Source organism: Somniosus microcephalus, chromosome 1 (assembly GCF_052327205.1).
Source record: "Somniosus microcephalus isolate GS21.2 chromosome 1, FLI_Smic_1.0, whole genome shotgun sequence".
NCBI lineage: Eukaryota > Metazoa > Chordata > Chondrichthyes > Squaliformes > Somniosidae > Somniosus > Somniosus microcephalus.
The window spans coordinates 212,174,595-212,196,032 of NC_140987.1; the positions used below are offsets into that span (position 1 = coordinate 212,174,595).

Below are 21,438 nucleotides of genomic sequence, written 5' to 3' on the forward strand. Positions count from 1 at the left end.
AAAAATAATGAGAGGCTAACAGCGCTCACCGTTATTAACATGTAAATCGGACAGCAATTATCGGTGACCGCACATGCGCAGTTAAACACGGAAATCAGGAAGTTTTAGTCCGGGATTCCCTGCTCCTCCAAAAACTGCGCAATAACAATATCTTACTCACGGTGTCTGACTCACTATTCATATACGTTGAATGGCATGAAGTTGCTGTACTTATATTATCTGATATATATGAACTGAACTCACCAGAAAAAGTTAGGGCTTGTCCATTCCAGTGTACATACCCTTTTAACGGTATGGTAAATCTTAATTACTGTCAAAAAACCTCTCTGGCACTGAAAACTAACTTTAACAGGTATGGAGTCTCATTTCTTCAGATTTTAATTATTGTTGGAGATCTAATAAGGTAAAACTTTTTTTAATTTCTTAATTTTTCTTTCTGTCTCTTTTATCTCTCTCTTAATCCCATCTTTCTTTCCCTCTCTTTATTTCGCTTTCTGTACCTGATTTGACGGTAAATTCAATATTCTAACTGACACTTCCTGGTTCAGACTACGCTGCTCATTAACGATCTGATTGGTTAAGGAGATGCACAGTTGCTTGGCCTGTTTCCGCAAGTCCCAGATGCCCTGTAGAGGGCACTGTGCTTTTTGGATACAGGAAACTTTTTTTTATCCGGCACAGACGGGACCGACGTGGTGCCGGTTCATCAAAAATTCCGGATAACCGAACGCTATAGTAAAAGATACGGAGAGCTGACAGCTCCGTATAAAGCAACAAACCCTGTTGCTTAGCAACAAGTTCAGAACAATGGCCACAAGTTGCAAGCGTCTCTGCAGCTTAGCAACAGCTGCAGCCACACCCTTGCACAGCAACAGATGGAGGAAGGCAAGTCAATATGAAGTAAAACCTACTCCTGAATTTTGCCAGTTAACCGAGATTTCCGGTTATTTAAGTGCCGGTAAATCGAAAGTTTCCTGTAGTTGGTTGATCGGAACCTCCAGTGCAAAAGGCCATAGACAGTCTATGGACAAGTGCAAGTGTAACGAACGGCATTTGCTGCTGGCCACAGAATCCAGCCCATATAGTCATGACCTAGATTGTGTCAAAATGCACTATTGTATTTCTTGTGCTTGATGTCATTGTGACAAAAATAACACACAACTGTTCTGGTTTGTCTCGCTTCTCTTAACCCCCAGCCCCCAAGGAAAGGCTTGCCAAACACTTTTTCTATGAATACAGAGCATCATTAAATTTAAATTGTAAGTAGCCCATTCCCATATTTGATGTGACTATAAGCATAACCCTAATTTATATGGAAGAGCATTGAATCAGGAACAAAGTAAGATTTATTCAGATTTTCCGTCTTCTTTGAATGTTGATGATCTTTTTCACACCTATCACCTGTCACCCTTCCCCACCCTTGTTATTTCTAGCACAAATTTGGAGCTCTTAATAATTTTCATTTTTTTTTAATTATTTCCTTTCCTACTACGCATTGTCTATACTGCGGGCTGCCTCTATTGGAAGAATTGAAAAGGCATATGGGATACTTGCCTTCATTAGCCATGGCATAGAATATAAGAGCAGGGAGGTTATGATGGAGCTGTACAAAACGCTGGTAAGGCCACAGCTGGAGTACTGTGTGCAGTTCTGGTCGCCACACTATAGGAAGGATGTGATTGCTTTGGAGAGGGTGCAGAGGAGATTTACCAGGATGTTACCTGGGCTGGAGCGCTTCAGCTATGAAGAAAGACTGGACAGGCTGGGGTTGTTTTCCTTGGAGCAGAGAAGGCTGAGGGGGGACCTGATTGAGGTGTACAAAATTATGAGGGGCATAGATAGGGTAGATAGAAAGGAACTTTTCCCCTTAGTAGGGGGGTCAATAACAAGGGGGCATAGATTCAAGGTAAGGGGCAGGAGGTTTAGAGGGGATTTGAGGAAAAACTTTTTCACCCAGAGGGTGGTTGGAATCTGGAACTCACTGCCTGAAAGGGTAGTAGAGGCAGGAACCCTCACAACATTCAAGAAGCATTTGGATGAGCACTTGAAATGCCATAGCATACAAGGCTACGGACCAAATGCTGGAAAATGGGATTAGATTAGACAGGGCTTGATGGCCGGCGTGGACGCGATGGGCCGAAGGGCCTCTTTCTGTGCCGCAAAACTCTATGACTCTATGAGTCTGTACCATCACAGCTCTTCTATAGAATGGGAGATGGGGCAGGTTATGTGGCTCTTGAGATATAGCGAGTAGAACTCTTAACTTAAAAGTCTCTGGCCTAAAAATTTGATGCTTTAACGCTGGCCATTAAGGCCGGTTTTGTAGAAAAAATGGCGGCCGCATCGCTTCCGCCCACTTCCGGCGCGGGTCACGGCAGCCGCCATTTTGGTAAGGACCATAGCACTGCCATTGACAGCGCTGGTCTCAAATTTAAATAAGCAAATCATGACATCAATCGGCGTGCAACACCTGAGTTGACGCCACGACTGCTGATTTGGGCGTTATCGCTCTCTATTACGCTGTGTCCGAACCACACACACAAAAGCGTGCGTGAAGTAGCCCTGCAGAGACACTGTCAGCGCTTCTTAAAGGGACACTCGCATCTTTCAGGTAAGTTTGGATTTAAGCTATTGAAGTAGTGGCTTGGTGCAATAGATTAAAAAAGTGTATAAAGTGTGCAGGTAGTGCTGCTGGACACTTGCAAGACTTAGGATGGTAAAGGAAGGCCTCTGAGAAGGCAAAAAATGCTGGAAATACTCAGCAGGTCAGGCAACATCGGTGGAGAGAGAAACAGAGTTAATGTCTCGGGCCGAGATGCTGCCTGACCTGCTGAGTATTTCCAGCATTTTCTGCTTCTATTTCAGATTTCCAGCATCCACAGTATTTTGCCTCTGAGAAGACCACTTGCTCAGTCCTGGGGGACACATGGAGATGAAGCAGAGGCAGCAAAGGAGACAAGCTGCTCGCAGAGGGAGAGGAAGAGGAAGAAGCGGAAGGAAGGAGGCAACCCAGAGAGCCACTTTCTGGCCAGGATATCCAAGACGGAATCATCCACCTGCGGTACGAGTCAACACAACCCCAATTCCCCTTTCAACATTTGTCCCACACCTTACCTTCCCTCTGTTACTGACCATCACAGTGTCCTCTAGGCCACAATGCTGAAATAAAAGCCACCACAAAGCAAACTTTCCAATCCAACTTTATCCATATATACTCCAATATTACATTAAAAAATCAACTAATCACCCTTATGCATTCCCTTAGTGAGTGTCTTGTGTGTGCCTTTGCCTATCCTCGTGATGTCACGCCTGTGCTACCCCAGTGGCTGCAGCATAGCTGGTGGAAGGCTGCTGACTTTCAGTGGACACTGCAAATGGCCTTACAGGACGACCTCGAGGAGCTGGTGGCTGGGAGTGTGAAGTCGAGTGACAGTGTTTCTTCTTGGTCAACCAGTGGTTGGGCAGGATGGATTTCTTGGGTGTCTGAAATGAGGAAGGCACAAGGGTAGGGTTGTGGTGAGGGGAGGGCAGGAAAGTACGAGCTCCATGCTTACACCATGCGCACCATGCAAATCAGAAGATATTGTGGGATGACGGGGATGTGAGAAGGAGGATAACATATGAGGATACCAACATCTTGTATCCATTCAGGCCCTCCGCTAGCCCAGGGCTCAGCCATGCCCCTGCCAAGAATGGCCAGCACTGTCTCCTCCAAGGGGGTGAGGTAAAGGTAGGAATGGGAGGTGTACCTCGTGTTTGGTACAAGTTGGTAGGTGACTGATGGGGGGGTGGGGGTCGTGCAATGAGCAGTGTGTGAGGCTAGTGGCGCAGTTGCTAGGAGACGGCTTTTGAAGATGCATTCACTGACCTTGACCATTGGGCTGAGGTCATGAAACTCCTTTGGGCACTGGACAGGTCGTGGGGGCGACACTGCTGGAAGAGATGACCTCGGTGATCTGGTCCCACATTGTTCTTTCTACATAAGAAATAGGAGCAAGAGTAGGCCATTTGGCCCCTCAAGCCTGCTCCGCCATTCAATAAGATCATGGCTGATCTACCTCAAATCCACTTTCCTGCACTATCCCCATATCCCTTGATTCTCTTAATATCCAAAAATCTATCAATCACTGATTTCTGGAGGGCCTACTGGCCCCTGTGGGTAGAGGGCCTCCCGTGTAGTGTTGACCCCCTGCACAAAGCTCGAGTGCTGTGTGCGAGACCCTGGGTGTCCCTTCCCTGGCTTGCTAAGCCATTTGTGTTAATGCTGAAGCACTTTTACAATTTTTTTATGTGCAGAAGGCAGTTCAGCTGAAGACTGCCATTTTGGAATTATTTTTAATGTTTTTTTTCAGAAGGCAATTGAGCTCTAAGTACTAAAGACTGCCTATTTTTAAATGAATTTTTATTTCATTTTAGAAGGCAGTTCCTCTTTAAGGGCTTGACACTGCTTTCTAAAATGACAGGCTTGCTTTAAGAGAGCGCTGCCTCGCTCCAGAGACGCTACGGCTACGCTACATTGGGTCTCCTACTAGACTACCGCCCGAAACAGGGCGTTACACGGTAGGTTTTGCGCTGCGCTCATTTAAATCAGCAGGCAGCACCAAATTACCAGTGCTGCCTGCGCTCTTTTTGCGGGCGGCCGTTAACCTTGGCCTGCGGTGGCACCTGCCATTTCCTGGCCTAATCAGATTTCTAGGCCTATGATTTTTATCCAAATATGGAGGATAAACTATCTTCAAAGAATTAGGAAAGCCATACTGAAAGCTGGTCATTGTTTTCAAAGGTTTTTAACTGACCGTTTAAAAAAAAATTGCATTGTTGCAGCAAACCAGAGGGTGACTCTATTGAAATTACACTGTGTTCCCATAGTTTACATGCTGTTACTCATTTCTGAAGATTCTGAAATACGGCACGTCAACGTTAACCAGGAACTATGATGGTAAAGTGAAAGTTATATGCAAGTCAACAGAAATACCCTTGAACAAAAGAAAAATATGGTTAAGAGCTGTAATAAACTTATGTAAGAGTTGAAGCACCTGGCCATGAGGTGAGATGATCAATGTTTCACCAGTGCATTTCAAGACCACACAGCTGTCTTTCTTGTCTATTAGTTGAAGTGGGGTGGACAGTTTAGTTTCTGAAGTAATGGATGCGAATTAGTCATTGATTCCTGTCAGGTGCTGTTGAGCTGGAGTTATATAATAACCGGCTGATTACTACCATTGCCGAGAAAAGATGTCCTCTATTGGGGAAAAATAATTGTAGCATGACATTTACTATAACATTGTTATTGATCTTAATGGGAGTATTTTTAAATCCATAGGTAGGGGAGGTAGGAAAGGAGAAAGATCCCAAGGTGGTTTTATGATAACTATTTGACAATTGCTGTATGGTTAAAGTAATTAAATAAACAAACAAAAATGGTGAGCTATGCAGGAAGGATATAAAGCTTAGTGGGTGAAATTATGCTTAGCGATATTAGTAACACATGAGTTAACATATTCAGATGTAATGCCTTGGTTAATTATTGGAACAAAGGCATTAACTATGTTATGTTAAATGGGTTAACCTTTGTTACAATAACCAACAGAATAACTTAATTTGAGTGCATTAATGGGTGGTTACTAATATTGCACAGTGCGATTTCAAACATTTGTTTCCAATATAACTAATAATCGTTTATTAAAAGGTGCCGTGGAATGGTAGGATGAGGATCCATGCCAGAGGATAACTTTTCAGTGTTGGTGGGACAGTGAGGGAAGAGAGGTGAGGCAAGGTTCTTCCCTACAGAGGTGGAGAAAACTGGAGGCGAGGTCCACATGGGCTGATTTTGTGTTCCATCTAACAGTTGGTGACAGATTAATATTGGCAGAGGTCTAGAAGTAGTTACCCATCTGCCCTCTTGTATCAAGTTGTATCCAAGTAAAGGCAAATATTCACAAGGTTTATTTCAGCTTATTTGTAGAGTACTGTACATTTACAAACATTGTGTAGTTCCATACCCTGCTCTGTAAAATTAGTTTTTCATGGGTGACATTGAGACTGCGAAGGACATTACAATGTGAAAGAATTGAAGTACATTCTTCAAAGAACAAGATCCAAGGATTTTTTAGTATGAATTTAGTACAAGTACAAGGTGTTGTGTCTCTGTTAGATTTGCACTGTCTGGTTTCTTCAACTTATTTTGTCTCAGCAGTATAAAATTGTGAGTGGGCAGGAAGGTTAGAAATCTAATTAGGGCTTCCCCTCAGTGGTTCATTGAGCTTATCCACTGAGGAGCTGAACGATATAGACTAGGAAGCACCCAGATTCGAACCTAGCCTGGGCTGAATTAGCTGATCTCAGCCACAGCAGTGGTAGGGGCACTAAAATTGGCATCAGCACTCCTGGATTAAAGAGTGGAAAATCATCTAAGGTTGCTACTTCTGATCATTATCCAGCGATCCCTGTTGGAAGTGATTGTGTATAGATGCTGGAGGAGGACAGCATGGGGTTTGTCTGTAATCCCCTCCCGATGATGGTGGAATAGCTTGCCTACACTCACTGTAGACATGAATTATGGCCATTTGAGCAAGGCCCTGGAGAGCACCCTGTGCCCACTGAGCCATATCCTAGCAAGGAGTCAGTTCCTGCAGGAAAGGGGAGTGGAGAAAACTGGTGAGTAAAGAGAAAAAAATGTAATGAGAAAAAAAATCATTGCAGAGCTCAAACTCTGCCTTTTAGACATGTCTAAAAATGTGACTGGTTTCTGCTGATTGGAAACACATTTCAGAGTTACTGACATTCAGATTCAGAATACTTCGGGCTGTATGAGCTATGCTGCCATGCAGGCGATCCTTTTGTAATTCATTATGAGTGCCTTTGAAAATGTACATTTTACTTCTACTTGTTCTACATGGTAATGCAAAGCATACACGTTTCAGGTTGCATATACTGTTTTGTTTAAATCCACTAAGACAGAAAACAAAAATATTTCAAAATTGTAATTGCCTACAATAAAAAAATTGCAATGTATCCTTTTTTGAAGAAAATACCATGCTTATTTTATGTTTCTTTTGTTTAGGAATGTAAATTACATCACAAGCTGGCTGAGCATGATGGGGCCAGTCGTGGGACTCGACTTGCCATTGAGCTATGCCACAGCTGTGTCACAGGGCATTTTTGGCCCAGATTGAACAAAGTATGTGTGTACAATATATTTATTTTCCACAATGCATTTTCAGTTTACCATTGTTTGAACAGAAGCTAATATGTGGAGCAGAATAAGGCAAATTGCACAAGGGGAAAAAATGAAGAATTGTGTTTTCCTTTTTTGTAGGGAATGTTTGTACTAAGAATTACAAATATTACAGTTCTCTGGTATGTAGATGTGTCAATTATCAACAATCCTACTTAGCTTGTTAATTTTTAATGCTGAATGTTTTGTACATGATGAACGGGGAAGGTTAGGACTGTATTGGAGAACGAAAAGTGGAAATGTTTTTGAGAGCAAAGTGGTAGTGATCTGATGAATAGAGTCCTGGGGATTGAATATATGAGAGTATATCAGTTATTCCAGTTTGATCAAAAACAGTTGGCTGTTCTAGCTGTTACGCAGTAGGGATTTCCTAATAATGATCATATTGATAAATTTTAACATACATTAACATTTCTGTTTTCTTTGCCAGATCCCCAGTTCAATATAAAACAATTACATTTCTCGTTTAATATAAATAGGAGATCACTTTGGTTACATAAAATTAATATTAATTTGGCGTGCATAATACTCTACTCTTAAAATTCACGTTATTCAACTGCAAATCACTGGTGCCGCCTTGATGGGTTGAATGTCCTTTTCTCATGCTGTAATATTTGATGATTCCAGGAATGCTGAGGGACTTGATGGGTTGAATGTCCTTTTCTCATGCTGTAATATTTGATGATTCCAGGAATGCTGAGGGACTTGACTGACTTTAAATTCCTCAGTGGGCATTTGCACTTCGGTTTTCTGCAGGGAACAAGTTCCAGCGATTATCATCTGGGTAGGTGGTCTCTTCCCACCTCATTCCAGTGGTGGGTCAATTGAGGAACAGAGACTGGCAAAATAAAATGTGTGCTATCTGGACCATCATGCCCTCCTAACTAAGGAGAATAATGTGTGGGGAGGAATTGGGAAAATTACACAACAAAGAAAGATCAAGTATTTTTTTTTCTTTCCAGGTAGTGTTTGGTGAGGATAAATAAAAAAATCCAGTTGGTGTTTATTGCTGAGAACATATCCATCACTGAATTCTAAGAAGAAAAACAACAATCTTTATCCAAAATCAAATGAACAGCTGCCTACTTGCGCTGTCAAGCTTCGTTCTCAGTAGTTGCTGCTTGAGATACGTCACTCTGTGATTAGTCTCTGCTCCTGAAGAAAACTTGTCTTTGACCTGTGATACAGTATTGTTTTAATTGTTAACAAAAGAATCTGTGTCTCTGAGCTTTAAGATATTTTGTTTAAACACTGTGGCAGTGTAAGCTAATGTGGACATGTGTGCTGAAGTGTAACAGAATGCACTTGCCACCAAAAGGGAGAGACACACATTTTCTACTGAAACCTTGAGATGGTTTGGACATGATAGAATGAAATTAAAACTGAAAATAAATTAGATCATCCTGAGAAGGGGAAAAACAAAATTTTGATTATAAACGTTGATAATATGCTGTAATTGTTGACTAGAACGATACCAAGAAGTTCCCTTAAAACCGTTTCCTCATGCTCTTAATAGCTGTCATAAAGATTCAAACACTTGGACGGAAGCATTTTTTTTTGAACATATAGTTTACATTTTCTGTGTTTTTTGGAAGTGTCACAGTGCCTGCAAATCTGGCTTAATATTGACACATATTGTGCAAAAGACATAAGTGAAAACAAGGTATAGAAGCTGTTACTGAACAGCACAAATCAGAATGAAAATACAATGGAGCCCTCTTCAGGTCAACTTAAGCTACCTCTAGAAATGCCTATAGTTGACGATTAAAAAAATATAACCATATATATTAGCATAAGTTAATGTTAAATTTTTAACTATGGAATCTTCTAGGAGAATTTTCTTCATGTATTTGTAGTCACTGACCTGGTTTTTCTTTCCAATGTTTAAGTTTTTTGTATGTACTCACCCAATAAACAAGTGCTCAATATACTTTTTGCATTTTTAATTCACTGCTTTTACATTTGTTTAAGTATCTCTTCCTTGTCTGGTTATATTCAAGTTGCAGTTTTAAGTTTTAGTAGGTTAAGGACCCATCTCTGAATGTTTGCACAACAAATGCAGTTGACTGCCTTTTAAAGAAAAAATTTCAAACCGGAAGTATTCGTGGAAAACCTATTAATTCTCTACATGTAGTGGATCAGCTATTAAAATAACGATGTACAAAAGTTTGAAATTCTGAAACTGTGTACCTTTAATTTCATGGCACTTTTATTCAGGCATTTTTTCCAAGGGAACACAGAAGATTCAGCCAATAAAGTACACATGTCCTGCATATATTTTAGATAAATATAAATCTGGTGCACACTGTGTATAAAAGAATAGTGACAGGCAGATGCTGAGCCCATGTTGAATGTAATTTGGCGAGTCTAGCTTATCAGCTATTGCAAGTACAGCTTACACATGTGACAACAGGCAAAATAATTGAGTGAGTGTGTGGACTTCCAATGTTGAACCGAGGCAACTAAACAGCAATTCCTCAGTTACTTAAAGGTTCCAGAAAGATAAGAAGCAAGCACCTCGCGACTTCATTAACCTTCTTCCCACTGTATCGTAAGCACACAAAAAAATCACTGCACTAACTACCTCTTCTCCATTCCACACATTTTAGTTGTTATGTCAAATTAATATTGTACCCTTCCATGCAAACATATTGTTCCACTCAGGCTTTCAGACACACTCCTCCATTAGAACAATTTATTATAAAAGAGAACACTATACCTTCGGTAGAATTTTACTAAAGCACCCATTCATTGTCTGGAATATATGTAATTAGATGAGGATTTATTTTGAAAATATTTGTGCCTTGAAGTTGAAAATCTTAAGCATCTTTCAAGCTGAATGCAGTAAAATACAGTATGCTCATGTTTGTGATTTTAGCTGTTACCTCCCATTGGTTGAATACGTTTTTCTCAGGTTATGCATTCTGCCATGTGTACAGTTGCTTTCTGTATAATGGAGCATATCATTCTGAGATTATAGTGAGTTAAAAATATAGGTTGCACTTCAGAAAAATTACCATTAATGTATTAAAAAAAACAAGCAGAAATGTCTTCCTTTACTGCAAATTCCTTTATTATTGGCTGCCACATTTCCCACATTACAACAGTGACTACACTCCAAAAGTACTTCATTGGCTGTAAAACGCTTTGAGACGTCCGGTGGTCGTGAAAAGCAAGTCTTTTCTTTCTTATTATGGAAAACGGGCAGTTCACATTCCAGAAAGGAACTATAGAAACAAAATACATGAGAAGAAGTTGATGAGCAGTCTGTTTATATATATTATTACACAGTGAACATAGGGACAGGAGTAGGCAATTTAGCCCCTCGAGCCTGTTCCGCCATTCAGTTAGATCATGGATGATCTGTACCTCAACTCCATTTACTCGCCTTTGCTCCATATCCCTTGATTCTATCGAAATCAGTCTTGAAAATTTCAGTTGTCCCAGAATCCACAGCCTTTTGGGGAGAGAGTTCCAGATCTCCACTACCCTTTGTGTGGGAAAAGTGTTTCCACCTTTCTCTACTAAATGGACTAGCTCCAATTTTAACAACAACAACTTACATTTATATAGCACATTTAATGCAATAAAACGTCCCAAGGCACTTCACAGGAGTGTTACATAAAAAAAAATTTGACACAAGCCATATAAGGAGATGTTATGGACAGATGACCAAAAGCTAGGTCGACGAGGTAGGTTTTAAGGAGCATCTTAAAGGAGGAAAGCGAAGTGGAGAGGCAGAGAGACATGGGAGGGAATTCCAGAGCTTAGGACCTAGGCAGCTGCAGGCATGACTGCCAATGGTGGAGCTTTCAAAATCGGGGATGTTCACAAGGCCAGAATAGGCGGAGTGCAGAGGTCATGGGGGATTATAGGGCTGAAGGAGAGTACAGAAATAAGGAGGGACAAGGCCATGGAGGGATTTGTAAACAAGGATGACAATTTTAAAATCGAGGCAATGCTTAACTGGGAGCCACTGTAGGTCAGCGAGCACAGGGGAGATGGGTGGGTGGGATTTGGTGCGAGTTAGCACACGGGCGGTAGAGTTTTGGATGACCTCAAGTTTATGGAGGGTAGAACTAGGGAGGTTGGCCAGGAGTGCATTGGAATAGTCAAGTCTAGAGGTGATAAAGCCATGGATGAGGTAGCAGCAGATAAGTTGAGGTAAGGGTGGAGACGGGTGATATTATGAAGGTGGAAATGGGCAGTCCTAGTGATAGAATGGATATGAGATAGGAAGCTCAATTCGTAATCAAATATGACACCAAGGTTGCGAACAGACTTGGTCAGCCATAGACAGTTGCCGGGGAGAGAGATCGAATCAGTGGAAAGGGAATGGAGTTTGTGGAATGAACCGAAGACAATGGCTTCGGTCTTCCCAATATTTAATTGGAAATTTCTACTCGTCCAGTGCTGGATGTCGGACAAGCAGTCTGACAGTATAGAGATGGTGGAGGAGAGGTAGAGCTGGGTATCATCAGCGTACACGTGAAAACTCACGTCGTGTTGCCAGATGATGTCACCGAGGGGCAGTATGTAGATGAGAAGTAGGAGGGGGCCAAGGATAGATCCTTGGAGGACGCCAGAGGTGACGGTGCGGGAGCGGGAAGAGAAGCCATTGCAGGTGATTTTATGGTTACGGCTGGAAAGATAGGAATGAAGCCAGGTGAGTGGAGTCCCATCCGGCTGGACGACGGTGGCGAGATGTTGGAGCAGAATTTTGTGGTCAACCATGTCAAAGGCTGCAGACAGGTCCAGAAGGAAGAGAAGTCAATTAGGATGTCATTTGTCACTTTGGTATGAGCAGTTTCAGTACTGTGGCAAGGGTGGAAGCCTGATTGGAGGGATTCAAACAAGGAGTTCTGGGAAAGATGGGCACAGATTTGGGAGGCCACAACATGTTCAAGAACTTTGGAGAGGAAAGGGAGTTTGGAGATGGGGGCGATAGTTTGCAAAGTTGAAGGGGTCAAGGGTTTTTTTTTGAGAGGGGTGATGACGGCAGATTTGAAGGAAAGGGGGACAATACCGGAGGAGAGCCAGGAAGGAAAGTTAGGTTGTCAGCAATTTAGTAGGAATAGGGTCAAGAGAGCAAGAGGTCGGTCTCATTGAAAAGATGAGCTTTGAAGGGACAAGAGGGGAGATCGAGAAATATGCAAATTTAAGGTTAGGGCAGGGGGAAAACAGGAGAGGAAGTAAGGTCCGGTGGGCATGGGGAAGGGAGGGAATTGAAAGCCGAAGCAGTTGAACGGATGTTTTTTAACAAAGAAGTCCATGAGCTCCTCACATTTATTGTTGGAGGTGAGGGAGGAGGAGGAGGCAGTGGGTGGGGGGGGTGGTTTGAGAAGACGGTTAGTGGTGAAGAGAAGCCTGGTGTTATTTTTGCTGTCCTGGATGATCTTGAAATAGTGGGTGGTTTTAGTGACAGAGAGCAGAACCCGGTAGTGCTCGATATGATCGAGCCAAATCTTATGATGGATGGTTAGACCAGTTGTCCGCCAAAGACATTCAAGTCTGCATCACTTGGACATAAGAGAGTGGAGATGAGGGGTATACCAGGGGGAATGACTAGGGTGAGAGAGTGTAATGTTTTTAGTGGGGACAAGGGCATCAAAGGTGGTGGAGAAGGTGTGATTTAGTAAGTCAGTAGCTGCAGAGACGTCATGGAGAATAGTAGGCCGAAGGCTAGGTATTTGGGAATTAGAAAGTGCAGTGGTAAGGGACTTGAGGGAAAGTTTTTTCCAGGGGCGGATACGAAAAGAAATGAGTTTAGGAAGGGGAATATGGGTAGAGAGTGATATAAGGAAATAGTCGGAGATTTCCTTATCGATGATGGTTACGGAGGGGATAGCAAGGCCACGTGACGTGATACGATTGGGGGTGGCCATGTATATGGCTGGAGGAGTTGAAGGGAAAGATTAAGGACAATGCGAATGCACCTTGAAAAGTGATGTTTTTAATTGTTTTAGGCTATCTTAACCCCAGTGTCATCAACAGAATTATAAGGTAAAAGCATATATGTGGTCACAATTTTAGATATAGCCATGTTAGGTAGGCAATCCTTCAACAGTTGTTTGTAAGAGCCCCTTTTATCGAACTTGAATCCCTCTAATCTGGTTTCCATCCCTCCAAGGCACTGAAATAGCTCTTATCAAAGACATAAATTATATTATTTGTGACTGAACATGATGAATTATTCCTCTTCTACACCTCTGCAGCCTTTGGCACTGTTCACCACACCATCTATCCCTAATGCCTCTTCCATTGCCAGCTTGAAGGGATTGCCCTTTTATGTATCCGATCATAGCCAGAGCATCTCTATCAATGGCTTCTCATTCCACCTGCTGAGTCCCTCATGATTCTATCCTTGGCTCCTTTTCTTCCTCACCTATATGCTGCCCCTTGGTGACATTATCTGCAGAGATTGGGTCAGCTTCCACATTTATGCTGATGACATTCAGTTACATCACCTCCCCCGATCGCTCCATTGTCTCTGCTATGTCAGACTGCTTGCATGACATCCTGGCCTAGAAATTCTATGACGCCATGCCCTTTTTTGGGGTGCAGGAAGTGCACAGTCACTATGAGCTAGTAGTGCCCTGCCTTGATGTAGGCCAAAAAATAGGCGTAGAGAGTCCATGCCTAAAACAGGGATTAGGCTCTTTTACATATGCAAATAATAGCCTAATGCCTGTTTGCGACCCCTGTGCATTATTGGGTTTACCCGAACACGGCAGCGCTGGGGCGGCTGAGTTCAGGAAAACGTGGTCTATATGCGGCCTAAACAGCGGTCCTTAAAGGGACTGTTGCAGGCCGCCACCAAAAGGGTAAGATTTTAAAATATACTTACCTGAATGTGGAGCTGGGAGCTGCAGGAGTGCTCCTCCATTAAAACCATGGACCATTGACCCCCGATCAGGATCATGACCCCATGATTGAGACCTCGACCCCACGATTGCAACCTTGACCCCCCACGATTGCAACCTTGACCCCCCGCGATCACGACCTCGAACTCCCCTCACCCACGATAAGCACCGCCACCCCCTTCTGATTGGCGCTTCTCTCCCGATGGCATTCCCCTTTAAGTATTTACCTTAGGGCCGCTGCCGGCAACACCGTGTCCCATATTGAAAGCCTCATTGTCCCATATTGAAAGCCTCATTGTTTGGGATTGGGGGTAATATTCTGGCGTGGGTGGAGGATTGGCTCTCTAACAGAAAGCAGAGAGTTGGGATAAATGGTTCGTTCTCAGACTGGCAATCGGTAACTAGTGGTGTTCCGCAGGGGTCAGTGCTGGGTCCCCAACTCTTTACAATCTATATTAACGATTTGGAGGAGGGGACCGAGTGTAACATATCAAAGTTTGCAGATGATACTAAGATGGGAGGGAAAGTAGTGAGTGAGGAGGACATTAAACCTGCAAGGGGACATAGACAGGCTAAGTAAGTGGGCAGAGATTTGGCAGATGGAATACAATACTGGAAAGTGTGAGGTTATGCACTTTGGCAGGAAAAATCATAGAGCAAGTTATTATCTTAATGGCAAGAAACTGGAAAGTACTGTAGTACAAAGGGATCTGGGGGTCCTGGTGCACGAAACTCAAAAAGTTAGTATGCAGGTGCAGCAAGTGATCAAGAAGGCCAATGGAATGTTGGCTTTTATTGCTAGGGGGATAGATTATAAAAACAGGGAGGTATTGCTGCAGTTGTACAAGGTATTGGTGAGACCGCACCTGGAATACTGCATACAGTTTTGGTGTCCATACTTAAGAAAAGACATACTTGCTCTCGAGTCAGTACAAAGAAGGTTCACTCGGTTAATCCCGGGGATGAGGGGGTGGTCATATGAGGAGAGGTTGAGTAGATTGGGACTCTACTCATTGGAGTTCAGAAGAATGAGAGGCGATCTTATTGAAACATATAAGATTGTGAAGGGGCTTGATCGGGTGGATGCGGTGAGGATGTTCCCAATGATGGGTGAAACTAGAAGTAGGGGGCATAATCTTAGAATAAGGGGCTGCTCTTTCAAAACTGAGATGAGGAGAAACTTCTTCACTCAGATGGTGGTAGGTTTGTGGAATTTGCTGCCCCAGAAAGCTGTGGAAGCTACATCATTAAATAAATGTAAAACAGAAATAGATAGTTTCCTAGAAGTAAAGGGAATTAAGGGTTACGGGGAGCGGGCAGGAAATTGGACATGAGTCTAGGTTTGGAATGGTCATGGCCCTGTGGGTAGTGGAGTGGGCCCAGGGGCCGTGTAGCCTGGTTCTGCTCCTACTTCTTGTGTTCTAATTCTGTGTTAGATTTCAGGAGATGGTTTTATTCCTGTTCCTGGCTGGGTGGAGATCGCCTTTACAGAAGGTAAGTACTGTAGAAAATATAGGGACAGAGTGATCTCCTGGACGAGTTTCGATCGCCTAGATGGGTCGGAGAGGAATTTCCCAGATTTTTCCTCCCAAATTAGCCATTGGGTTTTTTAATCTGGTTTTTCGCCTCTCCCGGGAGATCACATGGGTTCGGGTGGATGGAGAGGGGTAGAAGATTTGAGGTTAGGATCAGATTAGCCATGATCTTATTGAATGGTGGAGCAGGCTCGAGGGGCCGATTGGCCTATTCCTGCTCCTATTTCTTATGTTCTTATGTTCTTAACCTCCGCGCCATGGTCTTAGCCTTAACCAGACTGGTTGCAGCCTGGGAGAACTGTTCAACTCCGCTCTTAATTTCCATCTCCCTGTACTCTCCATCACAAGGACCACCTACTTCCACCCCTAACCCAGCTCATCCGATGTTAATCCCTCATTCATGTCTTTATCATTTCTAAACTTGACCTCCCAATGCCCACCTTGCTGGCCTCCCAGCCTCCTCTCTCCACAAACTGCAGAACATACAAAACTGTCATGCTTGTCCTCAATAACCTACATTATTTCTCAGTCCAACAACTCCTCAAGTTCCGGGTGACTTTGAAAGGTGGAAATGCGCCACAATCCTGATTGGGGGATTGCATTTTGGGGTGGTACCTGGATCCTCCACAAATTATGGGAGGGGAGGATGCTTCTTTGCCCTGACGCCCATTGCGTCTGCAGCCAGCTTTGGTGGTGGGGGGGGGGGGGCAGGTGGGGGTGTCTGGGAGGAGGTTCCAGGCTACTCCAGGAATTCCATCAAGCTTGCCATTTGATCAGTCCAACGGTACCTATGATTGTTGAGAGCAGGTATAGGACCTTTACCGGACCTTAGGCAGGCCCCAAGAATGGTAAAAGGAAGGGTAATTGATCCCAGAGGAATCAATTGCCTTTGAAAGGCTGCCCCTTGGCAGGGATGTTGATTAAAAAGATAATCACACTTCCCTGGGCCTTAGACGCTCCGATAATGAAGCAGTCCATGCCCGCATGTAACAAGACCTGGATGACGTTCAGGCTTGGGCTGATAAGTGGCAGGTAACATTCGCACCACAGAAGTGCCAGGCAATGACTATCTCCAACAAACGAGAGTCTAACCACCTCCCCTTGACATTCAATGGCATTACCATCGCCGAATCCCCCACTATCAACATCCTGGGGGGGTCACCATTAACCAGAAACTTAACTGGACCAGGCACATAAATACTGTGGCAACAAGAGCAGGTCAGAGGCTAGGTATTCTGCGGTGAGTGTCTCACCTCCTGACTCCCCAAAGCCTTTCCACCATCTACAAGGCACAAGTAAGGAGTATGATAAAATACTCTCCACTTGCCTGGATGAGTGCAGCTCCAACAACACTCAAGAAACTCGACACCATCCAGGACAAAGCAGCCCGCTTGATTGGCACCTCATCCACCACCTTAAACATTCACTCCCTCCACCACCGGCGTACCGTGGCTGCAGTGTGTACCATTTACAAGATGCACTGCAGCAACTCCCTAACCCTCGACCTCTTCCACCTAGAAGGACAAGGGCAGCAGGCACATGGGAACACCATCACCTCCAAGTTCCCCTCCAAGTCACACACCATCCTCACTTAGTATATCGCCGATCCTTCATCGTCGCTGGGTCAAAATCCTGGAACTCCCTACCTAACAGCACAGTGGGAGTAGCTTCACCACAGGGACTGCAGCGGTTCAAGAATGCGGCTCACCACCACCTTCTCAAGGGCAACTAGGGATGGGCAATAAATGCTGGCCTTGCCAGCGACGCCCTGATCCCATAAAAACGAATACAAAAAAACTTCCATCACCTCATAGAGTGGGTGCATCAGTTGTGCCTCGTCCATGCAGATTGGGAGAGGGGTCAATGGCAGGGCAAAGCAGCTGATGAAAGGCTATCCTGCCTCATCGCTGCCCCCTTAAAAGAATCTGTAATTTCACCGTCCTTGTCATCGGAAGAGACAGCCCAAATTGCCTGCAGAATGGACGTAAATTTACGCTGGTAGTTAGGTGCACGGGCTTCCTTAGAATATACGCTCGAGATTGGCAAAAGCAATCCCAGTCTTGGAATTAACTTTAACATAATACCAGATATACACTTTTAATAAAAGATGTATTTAGCAAATTAAATCATATTTAACTGCAATATCAAACAAAGAAAAGCTGCACTGAGTTAGCAGTGAGACGGTTGCCAAACAATTACTACCGAACAGAAAGTGACAGCATCGGATTTTCTCACTGAGTGAAATAACAATCAGAATTCACCATCAGTAGGCTAGGCGAATGACACTTAGCCACACAGAAAAGTGCAACATTTGAAAAAAAAACTAAATGAAAGTATAGCTGTGGACTGTAAAGATGATGTAGGTTTGACTTTGATACAATTCAGCTTCATAGGCCAAATAACAAAATATTAATTCTGATTTTGATGTATTGCTGTGTTCAATGGGTTTAAGACGATCAGTTTCCACTGTTTTGCAAATGTAACAACATCAAATGTAACAGTCATCGGCGATGTATATTCAAAGAACTCCAGTGAATAGTGGCTTATATAGCAACTATTTCTGGAAAACTCCAATGTTAACCTGGATTCTAAATTATTTGTAAGCTTGATTACCTCAAATCTTTGGTAGCGATACAATTCTGCACGGGCTTATTGGGTTGTGTAGCTCGCCAAATTCAGAGTAAAAAGTACAAATAATTCACAATTAAAAAGGAGAAAAATCTGAGTGCGTTATTTTAATGAAAGTGAAAAATTATTAAACTAGAATTCTCAGTCATCAGGAAAATATAAGTCGACCTCTGAATTAAAGCTGCCAATTTCAATTTGTTTTACAGTAATAGTCCTATTAATCCAGCTTTTTTTTTCTCCTCAATTCATTTGGCAAAGATGGAACAGATGCATGTGACGGGGTTTTGAGGTTAATTTACAGCGAATACCTAGTGCACAAGAAATGAAAATCTTTTTCATATGGAAGAAATTTGAGAACCACCATTGTCTGAAATCAAGACACACAATTTGTTCGCTCACAAGAGTATTCTTTAGCCTTCGGAGTTCCATTGGACTTGTTTTTTAAACTTCATACTCATTCAGGTCCATTGCTTTGGGAGGCCCTGAAGTCCTAAAAGGAGCTATATAAATGCCACTGATGACAACCTGCAGGTGGTCTCCCTGTCTACTAGTTCACCGAGAACTTGCCAGCTAATGTCATCAAGATTTATCAACTCAACATTGAAGGCCTATCTAGAGCGAATTGTGAGATCTTGTCAAGGAAACTTAGAACGCAAATGATCGACGTTCTTGCTTTCCAAGAAACCAACCTACCTGAACCCAACCCACACCGGATCCATGGATTCAACATGATAGCGTGCCAATACCAAGCAAAATACGGTATGGCCACGCTATATCCAGGCCAACCTAATTACCGAAGCTGAAGAAATCCCGCCGGCAGACAGCTCACCATTTTCCATCATACTCAGAGTGGGCAAGCTGACCATCGTGAACATCTACAAGCCGCCGACGGAGACATGGCCAATCATCGCCCAATCAACCGCTAACCACCCAGCCATCTACATCGGCGATTTCAACAGCCACCACTACATGTGGGGCTACCAAAATGTAGACCGAGGGGGCGAACCACTAGAAGACTGGGTGCTGGCCTCTGATGTCCATCTCGTCTACGATGCCAAACTCCAGGCACCTTTTTTTCTGCCCGCTGGTGGAAGGAATACTCACCGGACCTCTGTTCATGACCCGTGACCTGCTCCCGGGAGATTCTTAAAAACTTCCCCTGCTCACAACACCGAGCCAGCATCGTACATGTAGGGATCGAGGTGCCGATAGTCGCCTCAGTCCCGAAACCAAGCTGGAACTTCATGGCCTACCTTCATGAGCCTTGTCAGGAACAATTCAATTCAATTCAATTCAAATGCTTTATTGGCATGAAAGTTTACAGGGAACCATATTGCCAAAGCTTACATAACAAAAAGTACAGTTTTCCAACATTCTGTAGGTGTCAAACAATTTTGACCTTCGTTGGGTACATACAATATTACTTTAAACAATATTAATTTAAACAGTCTTTGTACAGCATTGGGTACATTCAGTATTAATTTTAAACAGTCCTCAGGTTGTGACATGTTGTTACATATTTGGCACCAAGGTATGGTCTGTCTCCTTCTCCCAGGACTAATCTTAATTTTGACAGGTCATCCAATTCCTTGAAATGTGGGGTTGTTTGGCTGAGCTTGTCAAATAATCAAAGAATACCACCATCCCCAAACAACTACAATCATTTTGCTCGACTGCTGAAAGTGGAGGCCGCCAGAAGCATCCCGCTCGGCTACAGGAAAGAATATGTGCTATGCTGGTCCCAGGAGAGTGAGAGACTGCTGGCACAGTTCAATATCACTTGAGCACATAATCTAGGCTGACACTTCAGTGTAGTACTGTTGGAGGCGCCATATAAATGCACATCCTTTCATTTTCCTTTCTAAATGTCACAGTTATAGGAAGTGACCAAAGACACGGTTGATAAGGTAGGCCTTAAGGAGTCTTTTGAAGGTGGAGAAAGAGGTGGTAAGGCAGAGAGTTTTTAAGACAAGTTCCAGAACATAGGAGTATGCTAGCTGAAAGCTGTGTCACAGACAATAGTGTGGAGGTGAGAATACATAGCTGATACGCTTATCAATTACTTCATAAAAGGTGATGAGTCGAAGAAGAGATGATGAGTCGAAAGAAGAGATGAATAAGGCTTTTATTAGCTAAGAAGAGACCATGCTTCTTCGTGAGTGACTGAACAAGTCTGAACGAAACCCACACAGTGGTGGGTGGAGTCAGCTGAGGCATGCCTCCATACACAGCGCCACCCAGAGGTGGCAATATACAATACAGTGGTTTACCACAATAGCGGACCAGAGTCAGTCAAGTAGAGGGTGCAAGCAAGGATGTGGGGCGGAAAAGAATGTAGGAGGGAATGATGTCTGTTTTTAGTACGGCATTGGTTGGATTTGAAAACAAGATTAAGGATTTTGAAACATGACTGAGAATTTTAAAGTTGATGTGCTGAGAGATGGGAAGACAATGGATGCCGAAAAGAGGGGGACAATAGGTTTGTGGGACTTTGTACAAGGTAGGATATAACCATAGAGGTCTGGATGCGTTTCAGTTTATGTAAAGTGGAGTTTGGGAAGCCAGCAAAGGGAGTGTAAGAGAAGTCAAACCCTGATGTGAAAAAAGCATGGTTGGAGGGCCTCAGTGGCAGTGTGGTTGGGTGACACTACAGAGGTGGAAGGAGGCAATCTTAATGACAGATCAGAATTGGGATTTGAAGCTCACTTCAGAGTTGAACAGGATACCGAGATGGTGCACTATCGGGTTTAGCCTGAGCAAACAGCTGGGTAAACAGGAATTGATTTGGCACCTGGGGTGAAAGCTTCTGGTGGGAGCCAAACAGAATGGCACCCTTCTTGCCAAAGTTGAATTAGAGAAAGTTCTAGCTTATTCAGAAATGATGTTCAATATGCAGCTAGACAGCACATCAGCAGTTGTGGAGTCAAAAGTGGTGGCAGAAAGTCATCAATGGCAATAAAATTCTAATGTTTGGTTGTTACATACTTTGCATGGTGGATTTAAATTCCAAGAGGGGGTGTTGAACTTGCAACATCATAGGAACAGGACTGAGGTACACTATGGCCCCGATTTTCCCGAATGTCGGGTTCCGACCCGAATCTAAATGGGTCAGCCAGCTGCACGCAATTTTCCCTCAAGTGGCCAATTAATTTCCAGCATCTGGACACCCTTGCTA

General features: G+C 43.4%; 1 protein-coding gene across 8 annotated transcripts in view; it reads left to right on the plus strand.

Moving 5' to 3' along the window:
• The window catches only part of atg10 (ATG10 autophagy related 10 homolog (S. cerevisiae)), a 437,210-nt gene extending 428,043 nt beyond the window's left edge, over window positions 1-9,167 (plus strand). For all 8 annotated transcript variants that reach the window (XM_085989498.1, XM_085989505.1, XM_085989469.1 and 5 more), the window contains 2 exons: window positions 7,064-7,180; window positions 8,200-9,167. In XM_085989498.1, coding sequence (XP_085845624.1) covers window positions 7,064-7,180; window positions 8,200-8,223 — 141 coding nt within the window. In that variant the 3' untranslated portion in view covers window positions 8,224-9,167. The remainder of the gene's footprint in view (window positions 1-7,063; window positions 7,181-8,199) is intronic.
• The last annotated feature ends 12,271 nt before the right edge of the window (window positions 9,168-21,438 follow it).